This window comes from Drosophila ficusphila, unplaced genomic scaffold (genome assembly GCF_018152265.1).
Source record: "Drosophila ficusphila isolate 14025-0441.05 unplaced genomic scaffold, ASM1815226v1 contig_106, whole genome shotgun sequence".
NCBI classification, from domain to species: domain Eukaryota; kingdom Metazoa; phylum Arthropoda; class Insecta; order Diptera; family Drosophilidae; genus Drosophila; species Drosophila ficusphila.
The window spans coordinates 4,821,815-4,844,695 of record NW_025063993.1 but is presented as its reverse complement, the minus strand read 5'-3'; the positions used below and the strand labels follow the sequence as shown (position 1 = coordinate 4,844,695).

The 22,881-nt window shown below is 39.1% G+C and overlaps 7 protein-coding genes across 13 annotated transcripts; 3 read left to right on the top strand and 4 right to left on the bottom strand.

Moving 5' to 3' along the window:
* The first annotated feature begins 20 nt into the window (after positions 1-20).
* Positions 21-3,552, top strand: LOC108099884 (tryptophan--tRNA ligase). The gene is made up of 3 exons (XM_017203538.2): positions 21-372; positions 436-860; positions 2,003-3,552. The coding sequence occupies exons 1-3, from the start codon at positions 154-156 to the stop codon at positions 3,342-3,344; spliced, it is 1,986 nt and encodes a 661-aa protein (XP_017059027.1). The 5' UTR covers positions 21-153; the 3' UTR covers positions 3,345-3,552.
* A 147-nt stretch (positions 3,553-3,699) lies between these two features.
* On the bottom strand, positions 3,700-9,723 carry LOC108099885 (cationic amino acid transporter 2). The gene is made up of 5 exons (XM_017203539.2): positions 9,588-9,723; positions 6,147-6,514; positions 5,796-6,056; positions 4,653-5,438; positions 3,700-4,352 (listed from the first exon to the last, which is right to left on the bottom strand). The coding sequence occupies exons 1-5, from the start codon at positions 9,620-9,622 to the stop codon at positions 3,901-3,903; spliced, it is 1,902 nt and encodes a 633-aa protein (XP_017059028.1). The 5' UTR covers positions 9,623-9,723; the 3' UTR covers positions 3,700-3,900.
* A 1,577-nt stretch (positions 9,724-11,300) lies between these two features.
* On the top strand, positions 11,301-12,565 carry LOC108099886 (antigen 5 like allergen Cul n 1). Its single transcript, XM_017203541.2, has 3 exons — positions 11,301-11,519; positions 11,586-11,977; positions 12,035-12,565. The coding sequence occupies exons 1-3, from the start codon at positions 11,316-11,318 to the stop codon at positions 12,471-12,473; spliced, it is 1,035 nt and encodes a 344-aa protein (XP_017059030.1). The 5' UTR covers positions 11,301-11,315; the 3' UTR covers positions 12,474-12,565.
* Positions 12,566-12,678: 113 nt separating this feature from the next.
* Positions 12,679-13,448, bottom strand: LOC108099799 (caltractin). Its single transcript, XM_017203427.2, has one exon. It carries the CDS (start codon positions 13,421-13,423, stop codon positions 12,860-12,862), a length of 564 nt encoding a protein of 187 aa, XP_017058916.1. The 5' UTR covers positions 13,424-13,448; the 3' UTR covers positions 12,679-12,859.
* A 960-nt stretch (positions 13,449-14,408) lies between these two features.
* Positions 14,409-18,946, top strand: LOC108099960 (arylsulfatase B). 7 transcript variants are annotated; one of them, XM_043208808.1, is made up of 8 exons: positions 14,427-14,599; positions 15,216-15,361; positions 15,421-15,469; positions 15,534-15,591; positions 15,649-15,808; positions 16,143-16,369; positions 16,556-16,978; positions 17,391-18,946. In XM_043208808.1, exons 4-8 carry the CDS (start codon positions 15,577-15,579, stop codon positions 18,201-18,203), a joined length of 1,638 nt encoding a protein of 545 aa, XP_043064743.1. In that variant the 5' UTR covers positions 14,427-14,599; positions 15,216-15,361; positions 15,421-15,469; positions 15,534-15,576; the 3' UTR covers positions 18,204-18,946. The 7 variants fall into 7 exon arrangements, with proteins under 7 accessions (XP_017059131.1, XP_043064743.1, XP_017059132.1 ...); XM_017203642.1 differs by having other exon boundaries at positions 14,409-14,488; positions 15,421-15,591; XM_017203643.1 differs by having other exon boundaries at positions 15,421-15,591.
* A 562-nt stretch (positions 18,947-19,508) lies between these two features.
* On the bottom strand, positions 19,509-20,220 carry LOC108099767. Its single transcript, XM_017203396.2, has 2 exons — positions 20,144-20,220; positions 19,509-20,083 (listed from the first exon to the last, which is right to left on the bottom strand). Exons 1-2 carry the CDS (start codon positions 20,208-20,210, stop codon positions 19,611-19,613), a joined length of 540 nt encoding a protein of 179 aa, XP_017058885.1. The 5' UTR covers positions 20,211-20,220; the 3' UTR covers positions 19,509-19,610.
* Positions 20,221-21,945: 1,725 nt separating this feature from the next.
* LOC108099795 lies at positions 21,946-22,626 on the bottom strand. Its single transcript, XM_017203423.1, has one exon. It carries the CDS (start codon positions 22,549-22,551, stop codon positions 21,976-21,978), a length of 576 nt encoding a protein of 191 aa, XP_017058912.1. The 5' UTR covers positions 22,552-22,626; the 3' UTR covers positions 21,946-21,975.
* Between the last annotated feature and the right edge of the window lie 255 nt (positions 22,627-22,881).

Here is a 22,881-nt window from a genome sequence, read left to right as displayed (position 1 = left end):
AACTATCTGGCAACGCTCGTAGCTCAGTGTCAAAATTTCGGCCCCGTTCAAACAAATAGTTAACTTTTCGGGCTTAAGTCTTACATTTAGCAAGGCAATATTCCCATTTTTTTTACTCAAAGGTTTGGGGTACAAAATTCTTAGCTGATTGCAATGTTCCGAGTTGGCAAACTTCGTCTTAGCCTGACTGAAGTGGCCAAAAAAGAACCGACAGCGCTGCAATTCCAGCGTCGTTGCATTCAGGCAAGGAGTTTCTTGCCGGGATTGGCTACCCGGTCGGCAGGAACGCCCTCTGCAACGGCCCAGGTGACTGGTGGTGGCAAGCCGCAGGCTCAGCAGCAATCTCAGTCAACTGACAGTGGCACAGAGTCGGTAAGTACAAATTGTGTTCTAGTTTACATAACACTAGTCCGTTTTTCCCCATTTCCCAAACAGAACACCCGCTGGCCACGGAAGATCTTCAGTGGTATCCAGCCCACTGGATCCCTGCACCTGGGAAACTATCTGGGTGCCGTGCGAAAATGGGTGCAGCTACAGAATGCCCGCGACGACGTTACCGTCTGCATCGTGGACCTGCACTCCATCACCATGCCTCATAATCCGCCACTGTTGCGCGAAAACATCTTTACCATGGCCGCCACTCTGCTTGCCTGCGGTATCGATCCCACCAAGAGCACGCTGTTTGTACAGTCCTCTGTTGCCGAGCACGCCGAGTTCAACTGGATCCTTAGTTCGATGACAACCATGCCCCGCTTGGCTCAGCTGCCTCAGTTCCGGGAGAAGTCCCGCCTGTTGAAGGATGTCCCTTTAGGGCTGTACGTCTACCCGGTTCTTCAAGCAGCCGATATTATGCTTTACAAGTAAGTTAATACCTCCATTAACATTTCTTTTGGTGTGTCACTTCGATATTTGGTTTAAAATCAATTTGATATTGATTGTAGTATCGATTTTATACATATTTAATTAATATCAATGTAATATACAAAAAATATTTAATGGATACAAGCAGGGACTGTAACGGTTATAATTAAAAAAGCAAAAAATTACAAAATAAAAGTTATTTCTTAATTTTTACGAAAAAATTGATTTTTAATACTTAAAATTAATTTTAATAATAAAAAATTAGTAATAATTATTAAGTATCAATTTTTATATAAAAATTACGCAATAACTTTTATTTTCAATTTTTATTTTATAAATTGAAAAATAAAAATTATTCAATAACTTTTATTTTAAAAATTGAAAATAAAGATTGAATCTATATATATATCTAATATATCTTTTGATCCATAGAAGCCAGATCCAATGTGTATGTATATATATGGTATATAATAAGTATGTATATATATATAGATTCAATCTTTATTTCCAATTTGTAAAATAAAAGTTATCGAATAATTTTTATTTTTCAATTTATATAATAAAAGTTGAAAATAAAAGTTATTGCGTAATTTTTATATAAAAATTGATACTTAATAATTATTACTAATTTTTTATTATTAAAATTAATTTTAAGTATTAAAAATCAATTTTTTTCGTAAAAATTGAAAAAAAAAAATTTATCTTGTTTTTGAATTCGCCATGAAAATTTAACTTATGACAATTTTTTCCAATTTTTTTGGAGACTGTTTTGGGCTTCAATTTTTTTAAACTCATAATAATTATTTGCGGTCCCTGGATACAAGAGATATATGTAATTGATATTGAATGATTTATAATATTTTCTTGTAAAATCAAATTGGTATTGGATACATCAGTTTAATATTAAAATGATTCAATTCAATATCTAAATAATATAAATTTAATAAAATAAAAATTTAATATTCAAATTTAAATTAATATTAAATTATTATTCGATAAATTAACGCGATACCTATTAGGTGCAGGATTCTTAACACTCCACTGCTTGATTGCGTCAAACATTGGAGTTAATTTACTTTATTGCCCATCTTATTATCGTCTAAACATGTTTAATGTTAATATTAATCTTTTTTTTATTTAGGGCCACCCATGTTCCTGTGGGCGCTGACCAAGTACAACACATTCAGCTGGCCCAGCACTTGGCCAGGACTTACAACGGTCGCTACGGCGAGACCTTCCCAGTGTGCCACGCCATTATCGAAGACGGTGACGCGTCCCGGATACTGTCTTTACGGGATCCCTCCAAAAAGATGTCCAAGTCGGAGTCAAACCCCAAGGCCACCATCAATTTGAGCGACTCGCCCGACCTGATCACGCAGAAGATAAAGAAGGCGGTCACAGACTTCACCTCGGACATAACATACAATCCCATGAAGCGTGCCGGCGTCAGCAATCTAGTAAACATTCATGCCCAGGTGACGGGAGAGTCCATCAAGAAGGTGGTAGATGAGGCCGCCACTCTGGACACGGCCAAGTATAAAGACCGTGTGGCGGAGGCTGTGATCGAGCACCTGCGTCCCATCCGCGAGCAGATACACCATCACATGACCAGGCGCAACGAATTGGTCTACTTGTTGGAGGTGGGCGCTGAAAAGGCCCGTCAGCAGGCGCACCAGACGTTGACCGATGTAAAGCAGCGCCTGGGACTGGGCACCAGTGTGAACGTTCCGGCTGCGGTGCATGTGGCACCGCTTCTGCCCGCTCCCGAAGTTTCTAAAACTTCGGCCAGCAGGCGAATGTCCAAGGACTTCGACGGCAATGTACACGAGCGTCACGAACGCATGTACGGTTTTGGGGATCAGCCAAGCGGTGGAGCTGGTCAGTCGGCAACCGGGGAGCTGCCGGAAGTGATTCAACCGACGACGCAGCGAGTGATCCGCCGCCCGCCCGTCGTACCCACTCAGTCGCTGCGCGTGGAGAAGCAACTGGGCAGCACCCGGACCCGCCACGTGTTCCAGATGGACACCTGCAACGCCCCGCACATTGGGTTCAAGGCACCACCTGCATTTTCCGCCAGCATGGTCACCGGAGGACTTGCAAAGGGCAAGCGTCCGACTGTTAAGCCCGTTTCCGCCAGCCTGGGATTCGGGCACTCGCAGCCGGGCTCGTCCAAGCACGTACAGAACGTTAATCCCAGTGCGGTTTCCACAATTGCACGCGAAGTTAACGCAGCCAAGAAGCAGGAGTTCACGTGTATCAACTCAGCCTTCTACGCAGCCTCCCAAGAATCGCGTGCGAATTTAAATCGCCCCAGCGAAAAGAGCAATTCAAAGGCGAAAGACGGCGAGTTTGTTATAGTCGCTGAAGACGAGGCGGAGCAGACCTCCTCCGAGGAACAACGTGAGGAGGCTGAAGAGGAGGAGGCGGTGGAACGGGAGCATACAGACCACAAGGCCAGTGAAGCTACCAAAGTAGAGATGTAGGCCTAGGAAACATTGCAATTGTTATAAGTGTAGTACAAGTATACCTAGAGAACATTTATGTTAAATCTATCGTTGTTACCAGAAATAGTCAAGTTTCTACCCAAGAATGTATATGTCAAGCACATAACATTATTTTAAGCACAGCAAATTGACGTATCAAAATTGAATGGCAAACGTGAATCAGAAATACAATTAATTATCACCTTTATTGTTATATATTTAATTAAATGTACTGCGAGTGAGGATGACAATTTACCGTCAAAAAGAAGACATTAAATCTGAACGCAAAAAATTCGGCAAGACTTCAAAAACTATAGCGAAAATCCCGATCTACAAAATAAATTAATGCTCAGCATAGCATAAGAATATTCGTGTTTATTGCTTTTAGCTAGCTTATTGTACTTTTCATAGTTTTTGGTGTCCTATTTTACGGTATGAGGCTAGGTGCATGTGTAAATTACATAGGTGAGTATGTGGGTGATGAGAATCGCGGGTCGCGTCGCGTATCTTGCAGGCAAAGAATAAATGTATAGCATAAATAAATATCAAAGTACTCCTAGGATGTACTGTGCATCAATATCAGGGGCACCTCGTTGCCGTATTTGGAGTTCTCCTGGCCGCCCAACAGAGCTGAGTTGCTGCAGTCCCGCATCATGGCTATGGAATTGTTGCGCTGCTCCCGCTGCCTTAATCGACTGTGTCGGATGCCGTAGGACAGGAAGATGGCCAGTCCAATGGCAATCCAAATACTGAAGCGTACCCAGGTGAGGATGTCCAGCTTGATCATTAGGTAGATATTGATCAGAATGGAAATTCCGGGTAGCCAGGGCACCAGGGGCACCTTGAACGACAGTTTCACTCCCGAAGTTGGCTGGCGGGAAATTATGAGCAGCAGCAGGACCAGGGGTACGGTGCCCAGCACCAGCTTAACACCATCGAAAGACGTCACGTTTCCCAGATCCTCCTCGAACTTGGTCAGGATCTGCGAGAACACCATGCACCACAGCGCTGAAAAAAAGAGATAATTAAAAAAAAAATTAATTAATCTGTGATTGGTAAATAAGTTATTTCTAACCCCTAATGAGTTTTACTTTCTTTAGGTAAATCTTTAAAATATTTAAAATTCTTGTTGTCACGACTTATCGTTTAATTAAATAATTTACATTCAAATAATTATCTTGTCAATCATAAAGTTATTTGTTATAAAAAAAAGACATACAACATTTAAATTATTGATTTACCAAGCATTAAATTATTGAAACATATTTTCATTTATTAAAAGATAACTGGTGTGTACTTTCTACTTACAGAACAGAGTCACACTGTAGGTAACAATCCTGGAAGTCTGCTTGGTTGGCACCATCTGACCATTGAGGTTAAAAATCCGCCTCCAGAGGCCGCAGGGACGATCCTCCTCGAGGACCATGGCTCGTCCATTTGCCACAATACGACTTTCGCGACGATCGTCAACCTCGTAGCGCAGCATGAGGACACAACTGGCCACCATGGAGTAAGCCAGGAGTGTTCCAATGGACATCATGTTAACGAGCTGGCTGAGATTGAAAACGGCGGCCAGAATGCCCGTGAGCAAGCCAGTGATCATGGTTCCCTTGAAAGGAGTCTTGTACTTTTCGCTGATGTCTCCCAGGAATTTGAACAGCAGTCCATCGTTGGACATGGCGAACACGATTCTTGGCAGCGGGAACATAGCACCCATCATGCTGGAGCAGAGTCCAAACATCGCTCCAATGCTGACCACATATTCGGCCACGTGCCATCCATTTATGCGGAAGACATGAGGTAGAGGTGCCTTCTCGTCCTGCATGAAATAGGGCAGCATCATTGTCAGGACTGTAGAAACTCCGAAGTAGGCCAGGAAGATCATGGCCAGCGAAACGATAACGGCAAATGGAATGGACTTCTTCGGGTTCTTGGCCTCCTCCCCGGCAGTGGCAATGCAGTCGAAGCCAATGAAACCATAGAAACACACCGCAGCTCCCTTGATAATTCCGGAAACTCCATAGGGCATGAATCCGCCGTTGCCGTAGCCCTCAGGTACCTCAGATTTTGGAATGGACCAGTTACTGCTGGAAACTGAACAAAAATATATATTTTTAGTTTGGTTTTACATCATGCTCTTTAATTTTACAATAAAATACATACGCCATTTTTATCAGTTTTATAAAATTCCTAAAGTTTTTAAAACTCATTATTATTGTACTGTATACTTTTTATATAAAATTACTAAATTTTTAATACTGTTCGTTCAATCTGTTTTGAAATGTTTTTTAAGCTTTCGGGTATGTAATTTTAAAAAAAATTCTTGTCGTACTACTTAAGCAATTTGTTAAGTTTTTAAAACCCAGAGCTACAATTTTAACGCTATGATAGTATTTTCTATAAAATAAATTCTAAAACTAATTTAACTCCATTTGTTTTGTACAATCTTACCCTTGAAAAGCCCAGCGATGATCACAAAAAGTACAACCCCCAAATTCAGCATGGTGAAGACATTGTTCACCCTGGTGGACTCCTTGGCTCCCACGGCGATGGCCAGGGAGAACAAAATAGTAACCACGAAGGCGAACAGATCAGGATAGGCTCCCATCCCATCGATATTGATGGGCATGTGAGTGCCCAGGAAACTGCTCATCGGATTGCCGCAGAGCTGATCGAGATAGGTGCTTAAACCCTTGACGACACTGGCGGAGCCTAAAAATCGAAAATCAATGTGAAACATCAGAGTTTGTGGGCAATTAAATCAAATCAATCAGTCGGCGGCGCCGCTAATTGAAAACTTACCAATTGCGTATTCGAGAATGAGATTCCAGCCGATGAGGAAAGCGATAAACTCGCCAATGGTCACATAGCTGTAGATGTACGCCGATCCCGCCTTCGGAACCCGGGCTCCAAACTCAGCATAGCAGAGTCCGGCGAAGATCGAGGCGATGGCAGCGATTAGGAAGCTGACGACCACTGCAGGACCTGCATATTGCTTGGACACCTCGCCAGCAAGGACATAGACACCCACGCCCAAAGTCGAGCCGATTCCCAAGGCGGTGAGATCGAAGGCGGATAATACCTTGGCCAATTTGGATTCGTTGGAGTCCTCCAGGGGCTTCTTGCGTGTGAGCACGCGAAACGCATTCGTCACGCTCCAGCTGGGCATTCTGTAAAATAGTTTATTAAATAATTATTATAATGGGTAACTGTGCAATTGGGGCTTAGGGCTTCTGCTGAGCCGTGCAATATATAACCCGCCCCACTCGATGTTTACAGAACCGACATATTAACACGTTCGCAATTTGTGGAAAGCGCCTGTGGTAGGCGGTAGGTGAGCCAAGAAATTGTGCGGAGTTGGGTTTATGGATCTGGCCATAAAAAAATTAGTGGGCGTCCGTTAATGTGCGAATGTAGACAACGGCTTTACGACCGCCAAGTCGCGTCAAAGCTGATCTAAATTGGAGTCTTGTGATCATCTGGACCATATTTGATGACTAACTGGGGAAATCTCCCTGCCACTAACTTCCAAACTGCTGTGTCTTAAATGAAGCATATCATTAAATAATGTTTTAGGTGTTAACATACTTAGTTGCGATTCTTTTTTTTAGATTTTAGACTTAATAGAATGACTTCTTAAGGTATGCACCTACTGACTCTTTACTTCTGCTTATTAATATTGTAAGTGCAGATTCAACATTTTTCAAACATGCCAATAAAATAAATGGTCTATTTGTATAGAATTTGTAATGAACGTAAGTCTAAGTATGATCAAATCACAAGTTTTATCCTTGTTGGTTTTATGCTAAAACCAACATTTTAATTAATGTTAAAATCTACATATATATAACGGATCTCTCCTTCTTACTTTTTTCTTTTTGGAAAGTTAATGAAAATCCTTTTTAAACTAGCACTTGTTTGTTTTTGTTATCACTGTTTTATTTTTTAGAGGTTTTGAATATCACAAACTTAAAGCCATCTTAGGTTTGGCAAGGCGGAGAGTAACGTCTCAAAAATTGGAATAAACAAGTAGATATTGTATCTGTTTTTGATTGCCACTTAATTGAGTTTTGGGATCGGAATTCGCAATTTGAAATTCGATCGAGTTTCGTATAGCGCCAGAAAGCGTTCCACTTATTTCTGAGCGTAACTTGAGCACGCCAGTGCCATTAAATAGCGAATCGGTTCTAGGGCTCCCGGGGATCGTGGTGAGTTCAAATCGGACAAAAGCTTTCGCATCCTCAGGTCGAACACGATCGTGGTGGAATAACGCCTCTGACGCCGATAACGCTAATTGGTAACCCGCCAGATTCTCCTTCCCCGCCTGAATATATACATATGAATATACCCGAGTGCATACCCCGGTCGGAACTCTCGGTTTTACCGGATGACTTAGCAGGTCGATGGGCCAAGTTTACCACAAGCACTAATGAATTGTCGCATTCGATTAGCGGTTCAAATAGTTGAAACTTTTTGCTATTTTCGTAGCAGTCCGGTTTGTTTAAAGTTCGAAAATAACTTGCAACATGTTTAGTTACTTCCCTAATAATTACAAAAAATTGGTACCCATCCAATAGGTCAATTCAACAAAAAAACTTTATAACTGGCCATACGGCAACTAGAATTTAATTTTGGTCACGTTTTAAAATCCTTTTTTGTGATTGATCAAGATATTTAGTCGTATAAAATATGTATCTTGATCAAACCGAAATAAACAACTTCTTAATCAATAAATATTTATGTACATATGTATGTACAAACATACATTGTGACAATAAAGTACCCGGAATTTCCCATTTAAATTGCCCGCATAAGAGATATTTGAAAAAATTTTTTTTTTTGCCAAGTTAGTAGGTCCATTCTCAATTAAAAGGCGAGATTTGAGCGGGATATGTCAACTAGTTTGTTTACAACAGCTAGTTTTGTAAGTTCACCTCAGCTGTGCTCGACGATTTTTGAAATGGATATAAAAATTGAACAACGAGTTTGTCTCAAATTTTGTGTATCCAACGGAATTTTGTGCGCTGAAGCGTTTTGAATGTTACAAAAGACTTATGGTTTTATCGAAAACTCAAGCATATGAATGGTATAAAGCACTCAGTGAAGGACGAGAAGTCGTGGACGACTTGCCTAGGTCTGGACGACCATCCACCTTTAACACCGATGAAAACATCAGCAAATTGAAAGCAATCGTTCTTAAAAATCGTCATGTGAGTATTAGAGAGGTAGCACAACACCTGAACATCTCTTGCGAATTCGTTCGTTTAATTTTGGTGGAAAATTTAGGCATAAGACGCGTCGCTGCACGGCTTGTTCCAAAACACCTGAATTTCTTTCAAAAAAGTACCGTGAGAAAGTCGCTTTGGACATGCTTGATCGTACGAATTCCGATCTCACATTCATGAATCGAACAATAACTGGTGATGAGACTTGGGTCTACGAGTACGACATGCAAACAAGTCAACAATCATCAGAATAGAGGAAGAAAAACGAACCGAAACCGAAAAAAACAAAAATCGTCGAGCACAGCTGAGGTGAACTTACAAAACTAGGTGTTGTAAACAAACTAGTTGACATATCCCACTCAAATCTCGCTTCTTAATGGAGAATGGTCGTATCAACTTGGCAAAAAAAAAATTTTTCAAATATCTCTTACTCGGGCAATTTAAACGGGAAATTCCGGGTACTTTATTGTCACAATGTATGCACATTTTCTGCTTAAGAAGTCGATTTTCAATAAACAACTGGACGTTTGCTGATATCTGGAAAAAAAACTTATGTATGTAGATAAGGAACGTGATTTTGAAGCTATTATACAAAAAAAATTATATAAAGTCGTTCCATTTAGCACGTGGAAGTTAAGGCAAAATAAAAATCTAATTGGAATGGTTTTCGCGGCAAGCGAAGAAAAGCAGTTTAACTTTGTATAAAAAAAGGGTTGATTCTTTATAGAGCATTTATCGGTTGGAGTGCCTTCGACCGCTGGCTTGTTTTGTTTTCATACGGCACTACTAATTTGGCTTTGTTTGAACTTTCCATTGGCATCGCCGCGTGGAGTTTTGGCGATTGTTTATACGCAACTCAGCTGATACAAACTGATAGGTGCTATTCACGTCGTGTGGCCGAGAGGTGGGTGCTAAGTCGTGGCTAAAATTAGCTCCCGTCCTTAATTGCATTTAACGCTAATTTTAGACACTTGTTGCATGCGTGTTCTTGAGACCCCCCGCACGTCTTTGTACTCACCCATAATACTCGGCAAACTCCTCCATTGTTGTCATCCGAATCGATTTGATTAAATTCAATTAATACTGTGCCGCTCATCAATTTGCGGCCGCTTTCCGCTCTTCACATAACCGTTCTGCCGCTAACCATGTGTTTTGGTTTCTTGGCTACCGGGCCATAAAATCACATTTCCACGCAACACATTGCAGCTGCTCCTCTCTTTTTGCCATTGCTCTCCCATTTTTCATAGGCGTAACGTCTAAGGGGCCCAAATATAGTTTTGTACCTTTCCAAAATGTATTAATAGGTACATCTTAATTATTTAGACTTTGGGAATAATATGTTGAAAGTTTTCGATTGCTTTTTTCGAAGATACATCTCAAAGCCCTTTGAAAATTTGTTCTTGTAATTTTGCTTTACACTTGGATGGCAATATTAGAATGAATTATAAATCAAATTATCTCTATGTTTAAAAATATAATATTAAATGCAAATATTTTAAATGTAGCTATTAAAATGTGTTTAAAATGTCTTTCTACATAATATATAGGAAATTGTTTGCTTAACTAACAAATTAACAGGTAATAGCTATATACATAGCTATTCTACAATTGTTAAGTAAGAAGGGTTTTATACAAACAAAATCCATTAAATATATATGTTTTTATTTTTTTCTATATTATGGGGTCCATTAGCCCCCACTACGCCAATGTCAATGTACCATTCTTTTTTATAGATCGGGAGAGAAACTGGGTAGTCGACTGCTTTGAATCCCCAAGAGCTAGATATGCTGTTGGCATTTGTACAGTAAATGAGGTTAGCTGGCAGCCCTATTTTAGCCGGTAAAAATAAAATACCCGCTCTCTTTTTTTTTGGCTCTCTCTTTTTTGTTGCGCTTATTTAATAGCAAATGTTATTTCATCAGCCCTTAGTTCCACCCTTAACTGAATTTCTAAGAATGAATGAAGACGAAAATTCAGGGCTGAAAAATCGTTTTTATTTAATAATTTTTTTTGCATTCGAAACCAATAGATAAATTTGAATACGCTGAAAAAAGTTTATCCAAAATCTAATATAATTAGGTACTTATGCAAAGATTGTACTTAAATGTATGTAAATACTATAAATTCATAGTATGTACAAATATGTATATAAGACAACACTTTTAAGGTAACTGCCACAAAAATCTTCAAATACATAGATGTTTGAATTATTTACAATTAACGTCATATTTCCATGTGCTAATCAGTAACAAAAAAAATCCATTTATTGAATGAATCATGCTCCTCATATGTACATACATACATACATGCACACATTTGAATTGGGGATCGAATTCGGGTTTTTGTTGCTGGGGCAGTTGTTTAAATATGCTTTTAATTATGTAGGTCCGATAACAGTAGTTCTCAAAATATTTATAACAAACTTTAATTTTTTTAAACAGTTTTTTTTATAAATGTATATTGCGCTTACTTTTATTTTAATAATTTCTTGTATTATTAGAATAAATGTATACACATTTGGAAGTCAAGAAAAAACCTTATGTTTCTTTTTGTTATTTTTGGTTAAATTTTCGTTTTTTAAGAATCTATCTTGCGCTAATGTTTAAAAAAAAGCAATTGCTATTAGCTAGTTATCCATCGCTTGGTTAACGAGACAAGTTTTCAGTCACACTTGGACATAATCAATATTGTTCGAAACTAATCTACGAACTGGAAAATAAATATTGCATTTAGTTCGGAAAATATCATGAAGATGTGGAGTTGTGTTTACATTACAGCAGGATTGCTTTTCTTTTCTACACTCAAAGAGGTTGACCTGAAGTCAGATACTGACTTTTGTCAGATAAAAAACTGTCCAAATGGCACGGAGATGCCACATATTGCATGCAATCACTCTCCCGGTGCCATTGGTGTTTTAAAATCTGTAGGTCGAAAACTCAATATTATAAAGGTAAACAAAAAAATGTTGTATTAATTCATGGCAAATGGAAAACTGAAATACATTTCATATTTGCAGAGCTGGTCGTCACACTGCGGTAAAAAGCCAACGATTATAGCGGTACCCGAGAAAATGATGAAGTTCATTCTTAACTATCACAACACGTATCGTGACTTAGTGGCCGGAAGCAGATTCCACAGGCTACCCAATGCAGGACGGATGCTCAAAATGAAGTGGGACAGCGAACTGGCCCATGTGGCTGAAGTCCTGGTGAAACGCTGCGATCTCCAGCCCACGAAACACTGTATTTCCACGGAGGAGTTCGCCTCTCCGGGATACAATTCTGTGTACAACAAATTCAAGAGGAACGAGGATGGATTCAAGATAGTCAGGTCACAGCTGAATGCCTGGTACGACGAGTACAAACACGTCTCGCCTTCTAGCCTAATATATGGATTGTCCAGTGAGAAGTGAGCTAGTTACCCATTGCATCTCCCGTTGCTTGTAAAATATGGTTTTCGTTTTAGGAAGGAGATCGGACACTTCCTGAGAATGATGGTGGGCCCAAGTAACCGGTTGGGTTGTGCCTCGGCTAGGACCGAGAAAGACGGATTCACCCACCAATGGTTAACCTGTCTCTACAGCTGCTCACCGGAAAATAACTCCATGATCTACCAGTATGCTGCCAAGCCCGGATTGCTTTGCACCACCGGAGTCGACGCCAAGTTTCAACATCTCTGCAGTTCCGAGGAGCCGGTGGAAAATTGCAAGCCGTCGTCATTAACCAATACGGCCATCCCCACCGACACTGTATCGTTGATAAGAAGTATGGCGATCAACCGAGGCCAGGCGAAAAAAACTCTATGTGGCTTCTGTGCTCGCTGTTGCGATACAGTGGACTGGGCGAAGGGTTCTTGGAGTCAGATCAAGAATACTTTGGGCGAACTTACTGAGGACTATTTTTGAATACAAATATTTTTTAAATACAAGCAAATCTGTATAGATTAAAAAAGAATCACGTAATAAAGTGCTTAAAAAAAGCCAGTTCAATAAGTAAAGTCGATTTTTATTTAACTTATGTTAGGTTTAATTTTTATTACTCTTATCCATAAATTAATTTAGGTATGCAAATATTTAGGATTAAGAAAATGTTTTAATGCTTAAAAATTGCATTTTCAATATTTAAATTTTTTGTTTACAAATTTATAATGTTTTTAAGTGGGCCAAAAGCACAGTTTCCGAATAAGTCCAGAGGAGCGTAGTTAGGGTTTGAACTTTCTATATTTTAAAGCTTATGTGGAAAGAAGGCATACAAAAAAGGACAAGGTGCTAAGAAAAAGGATCGCTGATTCTTAATACAAACTGGTCTTTTTCATGATTCTCAGAAACTCCTCCTGGTTGACTTCGCCGTCGTTGTCCAAATCAGCCTCGTCGATCATCTCGCGCAACTCCTCGTCCGTCAGAGTTTCTCCCAGTTCGCGGGCCACCCTCTTCAGGTTCTTAAAGGAGATCTTTCCAGTCTCGTCGTCGTCGAACAGTCGGAAGGCCTTAAGGATCTCCTCCTTGGTGTCCTTCTCAGCCATCTTCATAGTCATCAGGTGCAAGAAGTCGTTGAACGCAATGCGTCCACTGCCGTCCTTGTCGATCTCGGCAATCATTCGCTTGATCTCCTCCTTCTTTGGCTCGAACCCCAGAGCTCTGATGGCCACCTTCAGCTCCTTGACCTCTATGTAGCCAGTGCATTCGTTGTCGAACAGATCGAAGGCCTCCTTGATGTCCGACTTCTGCGCCTCGGACAGCTCGAACTTGGGTCCCGACTTCTTGCGACCCTGTTGCGTGGGCCGCTTTGGGGCTGCGGGAACCGTCGGAGGGTTGGCCACGTTGGACGCGTTGGCCACTGCCGTGATGGGCTCCATGACCGCTGGTTATCAACTGATTGGTTTGTCCTCAACTTCAGGACTTTGAACTTGTCGATTTATTCCTGGCCACCTGAATTGGACTTCGGTTGTCGCGAGTGACAGTGGGGGTTGGTTGTTCAATTGTTTGGCGGCTATAAATAAACAACTGCGGGTTAAGTTTCCGCAGGTCCGTTCTGTTACCACTGGCTACAGGCACTTGGTATTTTCCCCCTAACTGGCCTTTCTTTGTCTCGCCTTCAGGTCTTTGTGTGAAATGCGGTTTTTATTATGACTACCCCGTCGTTAAAACATAATCTTTTATAAAACATTAGGACAAAATTAGAAACGCATTTTAAACCATCCTAAATGCAAGCTTCACAAGCAGATATATTTAATTTTATATTATAAAGCTGGACTTAAGACAATACTATATGATTATTTATGATTTAAACAAATTGTTTATTTAAAATTAAGAGTCAAACGTACCAAAAGAAATCAATTATTTCTGCAGCAAAAATTCCTAATTAGCTTGATATCCTGATTAAATTTTTATGTTAAAAAACTCCTTCCGTGAGTAACAAACATTTTACCAAATTTATTGGGATTGATAGGTATAAATAACTATTGATTTAATTAAGTTTCTTGCTATAAATAACTATTACTTAATTACACTTCTTCCTATAAATAAATATTGATTTAATTACACTTAATGGATATGAAATTCAGTCAGTTTTAAAGACCAAACCTTAAATCGGTAGTCGGAACCACTTGGTTCTTATGTGGGTTAGGAGTTAAGATTCCATGTTCCTAAAAGTATGCACAAAATCTTTCTAACGGTAGCGTAGTTAAGAGTTACCGATCTCTTTAAAACCAACTCTCCCTCCCTTTTTCTCTCTCTCTCTCGGTACCACCCACTACAATCTGGTTTGATGCTAATCTGAAGGGGATATTCGTTAGCCAGTAACTGGCTATTAAGCCAGTCGCGAATTATTTTTGGTGTTCGGTCAGTTGGTCTCCGCACCTCGAGTCAGGCGGATCAGAGATCAGAATACGCGGTGCAATAAAACCCGATCGCGAATATCTGTGAGTGGAATTGGCATGCACGAATCTAGCTGATAAGCCCATTGTTATTCGGATGCCTTTTATTCTCTTTCGGGGAGCATGTTTATTTGCTCGTCTGCGGCGATTATAAAAGTGTGTGAACAGAATTAAATGATTCGACAATAAAGACCGCCAAACCATTGAATAAAATTTCGGTGCTTATATCAATTTGGATGGCTTGCAGTGACAGCCAGAAACAATTAGAGATACTTACTCCCAAACTTGTTTGGCAATAAAGGCAATAAACAAGCAAACAGTCGAATTTCTCAAAGCAGCTGTAAAGGATATATAATCTAAGTGTTCTAATAATGGCTTGTCATTACCTGTCACTTATCTCAAACTTGATTTTCCTATACACAAATCATCAAATGCTTTAATTGTAATTATTAATTTAGAGTATTAGTCAGATCTTAAAATTGTGTTCTCGTTTATACTTGTAATTTGCGTGTGTTTTGCAAGTTTTTATTGAAAATATAAAAACACATTAATACTGTTTGATCTAATAGTTATTATTAAAAAGCAAATATAATAAAATAGTTAGAAATAGCAGTCTGTTTTTTTCAGAGAACAATAGTATTCCCAGCCTCATTTCATTTTTATTTATTCGTAATTATTGTGTATTTACCCCTGATTCGGTAAAAATATTTGCTTAGGTGTATATTGCCTAGGTATTTGCCTACTGATAATATTCGTTTTATTTATTTTATAGTGTTTGTTTGAAACAAACCAGTAACCCGTAAAAACTCCGCAAAATAGGTTAAGTTAAGAGTCATTATAGTGCTAATATATCCGGAACGGTCGGACGAGATCATCCATCATTGGCAGAGTGTCACCCACAGACTTGTCGCCCATTTGGTATGTTAATTTCTAAAACGCTTATTTGCACTAATTCCCGTTTGTTTGTTTTTTACTAGCTGTCCCACATCTTCCTCACTCCATTCACGGCGATGTCATTTCATCTGGGTAAATTCAGCAGTTTTACCTGGTTATTAGCTGCCGGATTAGTTTTTTGTTTTACCTTATCCAGCGCTAGTAAAACCACATCCGAAAAGCCCAATATTGTCATTATAATGGCCGATGATCTGGTGAGTAGTACTTTAACACCACCTTGAAACTCCGTATAAAATTCATTTCATCTACAGGGTTTCGACGATGTGAGTTTTCGGGGCTCTAACAACTTTCTGACTCCCAATATCGACGCACTGGCTTATAGTGGAGTTATTCTGAACAATCTCTATGCAGCTCCCATGTGCACTCCCAGTCGGGCTGCTCTTCTAACTGGAAAATATCCCATCAATACAGGTTAGTCGGTCTGGGGCAAACTTTTCTGAAATGGTAACTGAATGTCATAACGTACAATATGTAAAAAACGAAAGATTTTTAAAAGCAGATATTTAAAAAAATATTAGTGAAGGGTTAAATACTTAATAGAAGAGCTTAAACTTAATTTTGTCTGTGACAGTAGTCTTTAATTATTATTAATAAATGATTAGCATTTATGAAATGTAGCTTATCAAATTTTGTTTTGAATAACGACTCTAAGTTGTAGGAAACAATTCCGTATTTTACATTCCTTACAAGTTTACAAAATCAAGTTCTTCAAATCTTTAATAAAACTGATTACACTTTTCACCAGGTATGCAGCATTATGTGATCGTGAACGATCAGCCTTGGGGTCTTCCGTTGAACGAGACGACGATGGCGGAGATTTTCCGAGGAAATGGCTACCGAACCAGTCTCCTGGGAAAGTGGCATTTGGGGATGTCCCAGCGAAACTTTACACCCACTGAACGGGGCTTCGATCGCCACTTAGGATACCTTGGAGCTTATGTGGATTATTACAGCCAGAGCTATGAACAAACGGTGAGAATCCAATCAGTTTTTACCTGAACGCGTTTCTACATAGCCGCCGAAAAATAGGCAAGGCTTTAAAAACCTCAGTTCCGAATATTCTATGGTTTTTTACTTAATGTTTAACTTTGATAATTATATATAATGAAAATTGTTAAATTAATATTGTATATTAACAAATTACAAATTTCAATTCAGAACATAGGTTACAATGGCCACGATTTCCGGGACAATCTTAAGTCCACCCATGATCAGGTGGGACAATATGTCACCGACGTGCTCACCAATGCCGCCGTTCAGGAAATCGAGGATCACGGGTCGAAGAATAATAGCCAGCCGCTCTTCCTGCTTTTGAGTCACCTGGCGCCCCATGCTGCAAATGACGATAATCCTATGCAGGCTCCAGAAGATGAGTTGGCCCTATTTGATTACATTCGAAATGACACCCATCGTTACTATGCCGCAATGGTTTCCCGACTGGACAAAAGCGTGGGAAAGGTCATAGACGCTTTGTCGCGACAGGAAATGCTCCAGAATACCATCGTACTCTTTCTGTCTGATAATGGTGGGCCGACCCAGGGGCAGCACTCCACCACCGCCTCCAACTACCCATTAAGAGGAGTAAGTACAAATAAAAGCTATTACATAACATGTAGATAAAAATACTGTTCAAATTCTGTGCGTTACGCAAAATGTGCTGCGAAAGACTTGCCCTTTATTAATCAGTGTTTATAAAAATTATTATATATGTACAATCTTTTATATATCAATATAAATCTCAACCTATCTACATTGGCGTACGATAACTTACTTACGATTATTTAAATCCGTCTTACAAAATACAATCATTTAATAATTATATAGTAAATAAAAAGTCAGAAATCGCAATATAAATGCATATAATACATATATAATTACAATATATATGTACTCTACTATTATCTTGCAATAATTTAATTTTTTTCAATTTCTAATTTCTTTAAATCCAGCAAAAATCCTGCATACATTATTTCTCAAATTTATTTTATTTCAGCAAAAGAACTCACCCTGGGAGGGCGGGCTGCGTTCCTCGGCGGCCATTTGGAGCACTGAGTTCGAGCGATTGGGAAGTGTGTGGAAGCAGCAGATCTATATTGGCGATCTCCTGCCCACGCTGGCGGCAGCAGCCGGAATATCTCCGGATCCCGAACTCCGCCTGGATGGCCTGAACCTCTGGTCGGCCCTCAAGTACGGATACGAATCGGTGGAGCGGGAAATTGTCCACGCAATCGATGAGGATGTTGCGGAGCCACATCTTTCTTACACGCGTGGCAAGTGGAAGGTGATCAGCGGCACCACCAGTGGCGGTGCCTACGATGGCTGGCTGGGAGAAAGGGTGACCAGTGAGGAGGATCCCCGGTCCGTGGAGTACGAGGATCTCATCCGGAACACCAGTGTTTGGCAGCAGTTGCAGCGCGTAACCGCCGGGGATCGCAACATCAGCGAACTAAGGGATCAAGCGAGGATCGATTGCCCACCTCCAGCGACTGGAATCAAACCCTGTTTGCCCCTCGAAGCACCCTGCCTCTTCGACATCGAGGAGGATCCCTGCGAGCAGAGCAACCTCTACGAGGAATACCGAAATTCAACTATATATCTTGACCTTTGGGAGCGAGTTCAGCAGTTTGCCAAACAAGCTCATCCTCCTAACAACAAGCCAGCGGACCCGGATTGCAATCCACGGTTTTACCACAATGAATGGACCTGGTGGCAGGACGAGCAGGCCTCCAGTTCGGGGACCACGTTGCGTATGACTGTCTTCAGGTTGTTCCTGTTAATCATCCTGACAAGTCGATGGATTATCTAATTTCAGGAAATTAGGTTTCTATTTAACTATTAGACCTTAAAGAGTTTTAAAAAATGAAGTATGATGCAGATTGCAACGTTATTACGACTTTAAAGTAATTTATTTTGTAGGTTGAAATAAATTGAAACAACAACTAGCAAATTACCCAAATAATAAAATTAATTATTTACATCTTACTAACAAGATTCAGATCCAGAATTAATATCAGCAAATGTACTTATAAGTTGCATACTAAATTATATATAAAACCAGTACCTTGATATCGTTGTCAATAGTCAACTCACTCTGAATCGAGAGTTTGTAGAAAACTAATATGGATCATTTATATTAGACCAACTGGAAAAAGCTTCTGGGAACTGTCTTTATGGCTCCAGTATCGAATAACCAATAGGCTTGCTTATCTTATCAATCACTTCTGTGAAAGCTGATAAATACAAAACCCCCTTTAATTCAATTAAAACATTAGACGAAAGAACTCTGTCAATCAAGAAGGCTTGGAAAGTATTTATCGAAATTATAGAAATTGTGAGGACCTATATAATTTACAACAGCTTTACTTGGTTTATGTTATAAACATGGTCAAATTTCCTATGAAATTATGATAAGATTCAATATTTTTTTTAGTAATCAGAAATCTCAAGTAGAATCTGTTGTTATTTTATGTATCAAATAAACCTTAATAATTTATATACTAACTCAGACTAAATGTGTTAAATACTTGAGTAAATATTTTTAAAAATAAAGTGATTATTTAATTTTGTTAAAACCGACCTTTTTTCAGGTTTTCATATTTTGTGTGTAGCTTTAATTCGCATGATAGGTCAGAAATGCAAACTGCTTTGAGTATTTTCGAAATGCTTTAAAAGAGCTTGTATTTTAATAGTTTTATTGAAATATCTATATTGAATATCGCTTTTGTGGTATTAGGTGCTCTTTATTCAATTCGCAAGATAAGGCTTTCTTTAAATTAGTTTTGAAATCAATATTGATGGCGAAAACATTTGTGTTTCTGTGGTTCCGAATAAAACAAAAGAAGGTGGACAGGATTTTTGAACTTTGCCGCAAATGATATATCAATACATATATTAAAATATTATTTTTTAAAACAATAATAATTAAAAATTTGATTTTGTTTTATTTTCTTTTGCCCTCTATTTAAAATTAATTCTAAAAGTTGAACCTTTTTTAACATCCGGAGAGTGCAGTTCAGCTTAAAATATTTTAAGCATTTATAGTTGACTAATAATTTTTATAAACCATTTTTTATAACCCTATTTTTCCCGTGTAAGTCAAAATACACATGAATTGTAAAATCGATTTTTTTTATTTTGTTAAGAGAATCCAGTTGTACTCCGACTTTGTTTTTCCTAGAGATCTTCGTTCTTGTTTGTGTCTAAACAAATGATTCTAGTAGAGAGTTCCATTTCCCTTGGCCTGGGCCACCAGAACCTCGTACTTGTCGAACTTTCGGAGGGCCAGGGTCTCGTGCTTGATGATGCAGAGCTTCTGGCTGAGGAGGAGGGTGCCGATCAGGACTCCTCCATCGGTCTTGGCCCGACAGCAGAACACCCGCTCGTTTTTGTTGGTGGTGCCCACGGCCACGGCTCCCTTCTCGTAGAACCCGTCGAAACTCCTCACCCAAACGTAGTTCACATTGCGCTCCGCCACCAGGATGTCGTACACCAGGAGTTTCGAGGAGAGGGTCTCGGTATTGAAGTAGGCCACTCCAGTTTCCACCACCACGCGGGCGGGCAGGATGCTGTTGGCGTAAATCACACGGCCCACATAGGTATTGAATCCATAAGGATCGAAGCCACCCAAAACGGCATTATCGGGAACGACGTACGAAAGGTTTCCTGCCTTCCACACGTGCTCGGTATCTGTAGAAAATCGAGGAGTCACACAGGATATTTTAAGACCGAAAGTTCTTTAGATCTCACCATAAGTCGAGGGAACCGCGAGGGCAACGGCGAACAGGGCCAAAACCAAACAGGCAGCTTTGTACATCTTGACGGACTGGTGGTATCGCTTTGAGTGACTAGCCACACGTTAACTGCTTTTATAGTCCTCTTCTTATCAACCGACTCCTACTACACTTATCGCTATCAAAAGATTGATATTGATAGCATCGGTTTCGATGACTAACATTAAGATTCGGTCTACGCATCGTTGTTTTATTGCACTCTCAAAAAGAAACAGATATAAAAAATGAGCAAAAAGTCCCCTTCACAACTATTTCATAAGTTTGGTTCATCACACAATCTTTTTTTAGAACTTTTTTTAACATCCGTTAAACAAATAACAAATTCTTTTTTCCTCATTGGCATATAATACTGAAGAACTGTTTAACATTATTTTGTTTCATTTAACATAAGAACTCAAGTTTTCGTTAGACATTTAAACGTTTCATTTTTGAGTTACACTACTAACATTTTATAGTAAAGAAAAACAAGTTCTTCTCAAAACCAAAAATAATTAACAACTGTATTGTCATTTATTCATTTTCTAAAGGTATGATCTTTGTTTAACATATTATTGTAAATTCAAGGTGTCACAGAACACATTTTGAAAATTAATACTATAGCAATGGTTTAACTTGACATAACATAAAATATAAATATATATTTTTTGAGTTATTACAAGTTAACTTAACGTTAGATTTTCAACACTTTAAAAGAAAAAAAAAACAATCAGCTTTTATTATTGCGATATTCAGACAAAGATAAAACAGAGTGTTTTACCGATTATAGGGTGAACTTGGCCCCGTGTTTTTAACTTTCTTAGCATGACATACCAATAAGAAAAGCAAAATACATGCTTTGATCAATACGTATATATTTTACGATGCATACTAGAGCTCAATCTATAGTAACCATTTTCCTCTGATGGCCACTTTTAAGGGTAAAGTCCCATAATGTGCGTATATATTCTTTATAAGGATCATCAGAAGAGTCGAGATATTATATTCTGATTCGTTCGTTTGCAAGTTTATTAAGTTTGTTTGCTCAGCGGGGTTACATGTACAGCCTTTAAAATTGTTGAATAAAAAATATGATGCGACTAATATTTTCGGAAATAGTTACAGTCCAATTTTATACTCTTTTGTCTTATGAAATATATGTTATTAAAAAATATAAAAACTAGAAAATTAAGTTTTTAAAAAGTTAAATGGTACATGACAAACGAGTAACGAGTACCTGATAGTCAAGACCCTTGACAACACCCATTGTTATAAATTATTTGAGGGTGTGCCCAAAAGATAAGAACAATATTTATTTTTAAAAAGTTCTGATGACGATTCTTGCAGAGATTCTGTAAATGTTGAAGGAATTCCCGGAATGGAAGTCCCCTCTACTTAAGCTGTTGAAAAGACCCTAAAAGCCTTTCCATATAGGCTGTTCGTTTTTAAACTCACATTTTACACCATTAAATAAAGCCATTAAATAAAAAACAAAAAGGTATCCAAATTTGAATAATATTTAAAATTGTCTGTTTTAAATGTTATTAAGATATTTTTATTAAATAACGAAATAAATAAAATTTGTACACGAACCGTATATTGTAGTTTGTAGGGTTTTCTAAACCCTTTAATGCGTATTGAAAGTTGGGGAATATTGAAGCTTATGTCAATTTTCTTATAACTTGTAAAGGTTATGCAGTCTGTTAATTGGCTAAGTCGGCTATTTTATTTTGCAAAAACTCGGACAACATTGGATGTGGAGAAAAAAAGTTGTAGTTGGTTTTTAACAAACATATTTATTTTTTGAATAACTTAGTTAATAATATATCCATCTACAAATGGAGTATATGCAGCAACTTGTCGTTTCCTAACAAGGATTTCATACTTGTCGAATTGGCGGAGCGGCAAGTTCTCGTACTTCACGATGCACTTCCGTGTGGTGGGGTAGAGAGTTCCAATGAAGACCGCCTCATCGCACCGGACTCGGCAGATGAAGACACGATCGTTGAGGGGGTTGGTTCCCACAGACACAGCGTTCTTCTCCCGGTAGCCATCGAAACTGCGGATCCAGTGATAGCTCATGGTGGCATTCGAAACTAGTACCTCGTAGCTTGTGGTCTGGCTGCCCAAACTGTCCGTGTTGTAAGTGGCCTTTCCTAGTTCCGCCACCACGCGAGCTGGCACAACGTTGCTGCTGTAGTAAACGCGGCCCACGTAGTTGTTGTAGCCATCAGGATCGAAGCCGCCGTAAACAGCTTCTTCCGGCAGATCCTTAGTCTTGTCCAGAATAACCCATTTGTCTTCAGTACTGTAAACTCCTCCCTGAATGAGAGCCACCAGCTGGAGAAGCACTGCAGCACCAATGAAAACGCTCTTGGTGGGGTACATGATTTGACTGCCGACTAGGAAAGTGTTGTGGTCAGTTCCATCTGCTTACCGTTTTTATAGGGATCTTCCAAGTGGTCTAAGTATCAGATAAGTTCGACTGTAAATAACTTTTCGGGGGTTACTTGATTGATTAAATAGTTGCTGATTGTACCCGTTACTCATAGAGTAAAAGGGTATACAGTTTTTGTTGATGAGTAGGTAACAGGTCAAAAGATACACTACCCCTCTCTTATCTAGTATTTATATTCTTGACCAGGAACTTTAGACGAGTTAGTCAGGTTCTGTTTGTCTGTCCATCAGTATGAACGTCGATAACATGCGAATTTAAAG

Bases quoted from the DNA above. Each gene is read 5' to 3' on its own strand.
- LOC108099884 (XM_017203538.2), top strand. From the start codon at position 154: ATGTTCCGAGTTGGCAAACTTCGTCTTAGCCTGACTGAAGTGGCCAAA. The intron at 373-435 runs GTAAGTACAAAT...TTTCCCAAACAG, and splicing joins CTGACAGTGGCACAGAGTCG to AACACCCGCTGGCCACGGAA. The intron at 861-2,002 runs GTAAGTTAATAC...TTTTTTATTTAG, and splicing joins GCCGATATTATGCTTTACAA to GGCCACCCATGTTCCTGTGG.
- LOC108099885 (XM_017203539.2), bottom strand. From the start codon at position 9,622: ATGACAACAATGGAGGAGTTTGCCGAGTATTATGG. The intron at 6,515-9,587 runs GTGAGTACAAAG...ACTATTTTACAG, and splicing joins GAGTTTGCCGAGTATTATGG to AATGCCCAGCTGGAGCGTGA. The intron at 4,353-4,652 runs GTAAGTAGAAAG...TCTTTTTTTCAG, and splicing joins CTACAGTGTGACTCTGTTCT to CGCTGTGGTGCATGGTGTTC.
- LOC108099886 (XM_017203541.2), top strand. From the start codon at position 11,316: ATGAAGATGTGGAGTTGTGTTTACATTACAGCAGGATTGCTTTTCTTT. The intron at 11,520-11,585 runs GTAAACAAAAAA...TCATATTTGCAG, and splicing joins GAAAACTCAATATTATAAAG to AGCTGGTCGTCACACTGCGG. The intron at 11,978-12,034 runs GTGAGCTAGTTA...TTTTCGTTTTAG, and splicing joins TATGGATTGTCCAGTGAGAA to GAAGGAGATCGGACACTTCC.
- LOC108099799 (XM_017203427.2), bottom strand. From the start codon at position 13,423: ATGGAGCCCATCACGGCAGTGGCCAACGCGTCCAACGTGGCCAACCCT.
- LOC108099960 (XM_017203642.1), top strand. From the start codon at position 15,454: ATGTCATTTCATCTGGGTAAATTCAGCAGTTTTACCTGGTTATTAGCT. The intron at 15,809-16,142 runs GTTAGTCGGTCT...ACTTTTCACCAG, and splicing joins AAAATATCCCATCAATACAG to GTATGCAGCATTATGTGATC. The intron at 16,370-16,555 runs GTGAGAATCCAA...ATTTCAATTCAG, and splicing joins GCCAGAGCTATGAACAAACG to AACATAGGTTACAATGGCCA.
- LOC108099767 (XM_017203396.2), bottom strand. From the start codon at position 20,210: ATGTACAAAGCTGCCTGTTTGGTTTTGGCCCTGTTCGCCGTTGCCCTC. The intron at 20,084-20,143 runs GTGAGATCTAAA...GATTTTCTACAG, and splicing joins CGCGGTTCCCTCGACTTATG to ATACCGAGCACGTGTGGAAG.
- LOC108099795 (XM_017203423.1), bottom strand. From the start codon at position 22,551: ATGTACCCCACCAAGAGCGTTTTCATTGGTGCTGCAGTGCTTCTCCAG.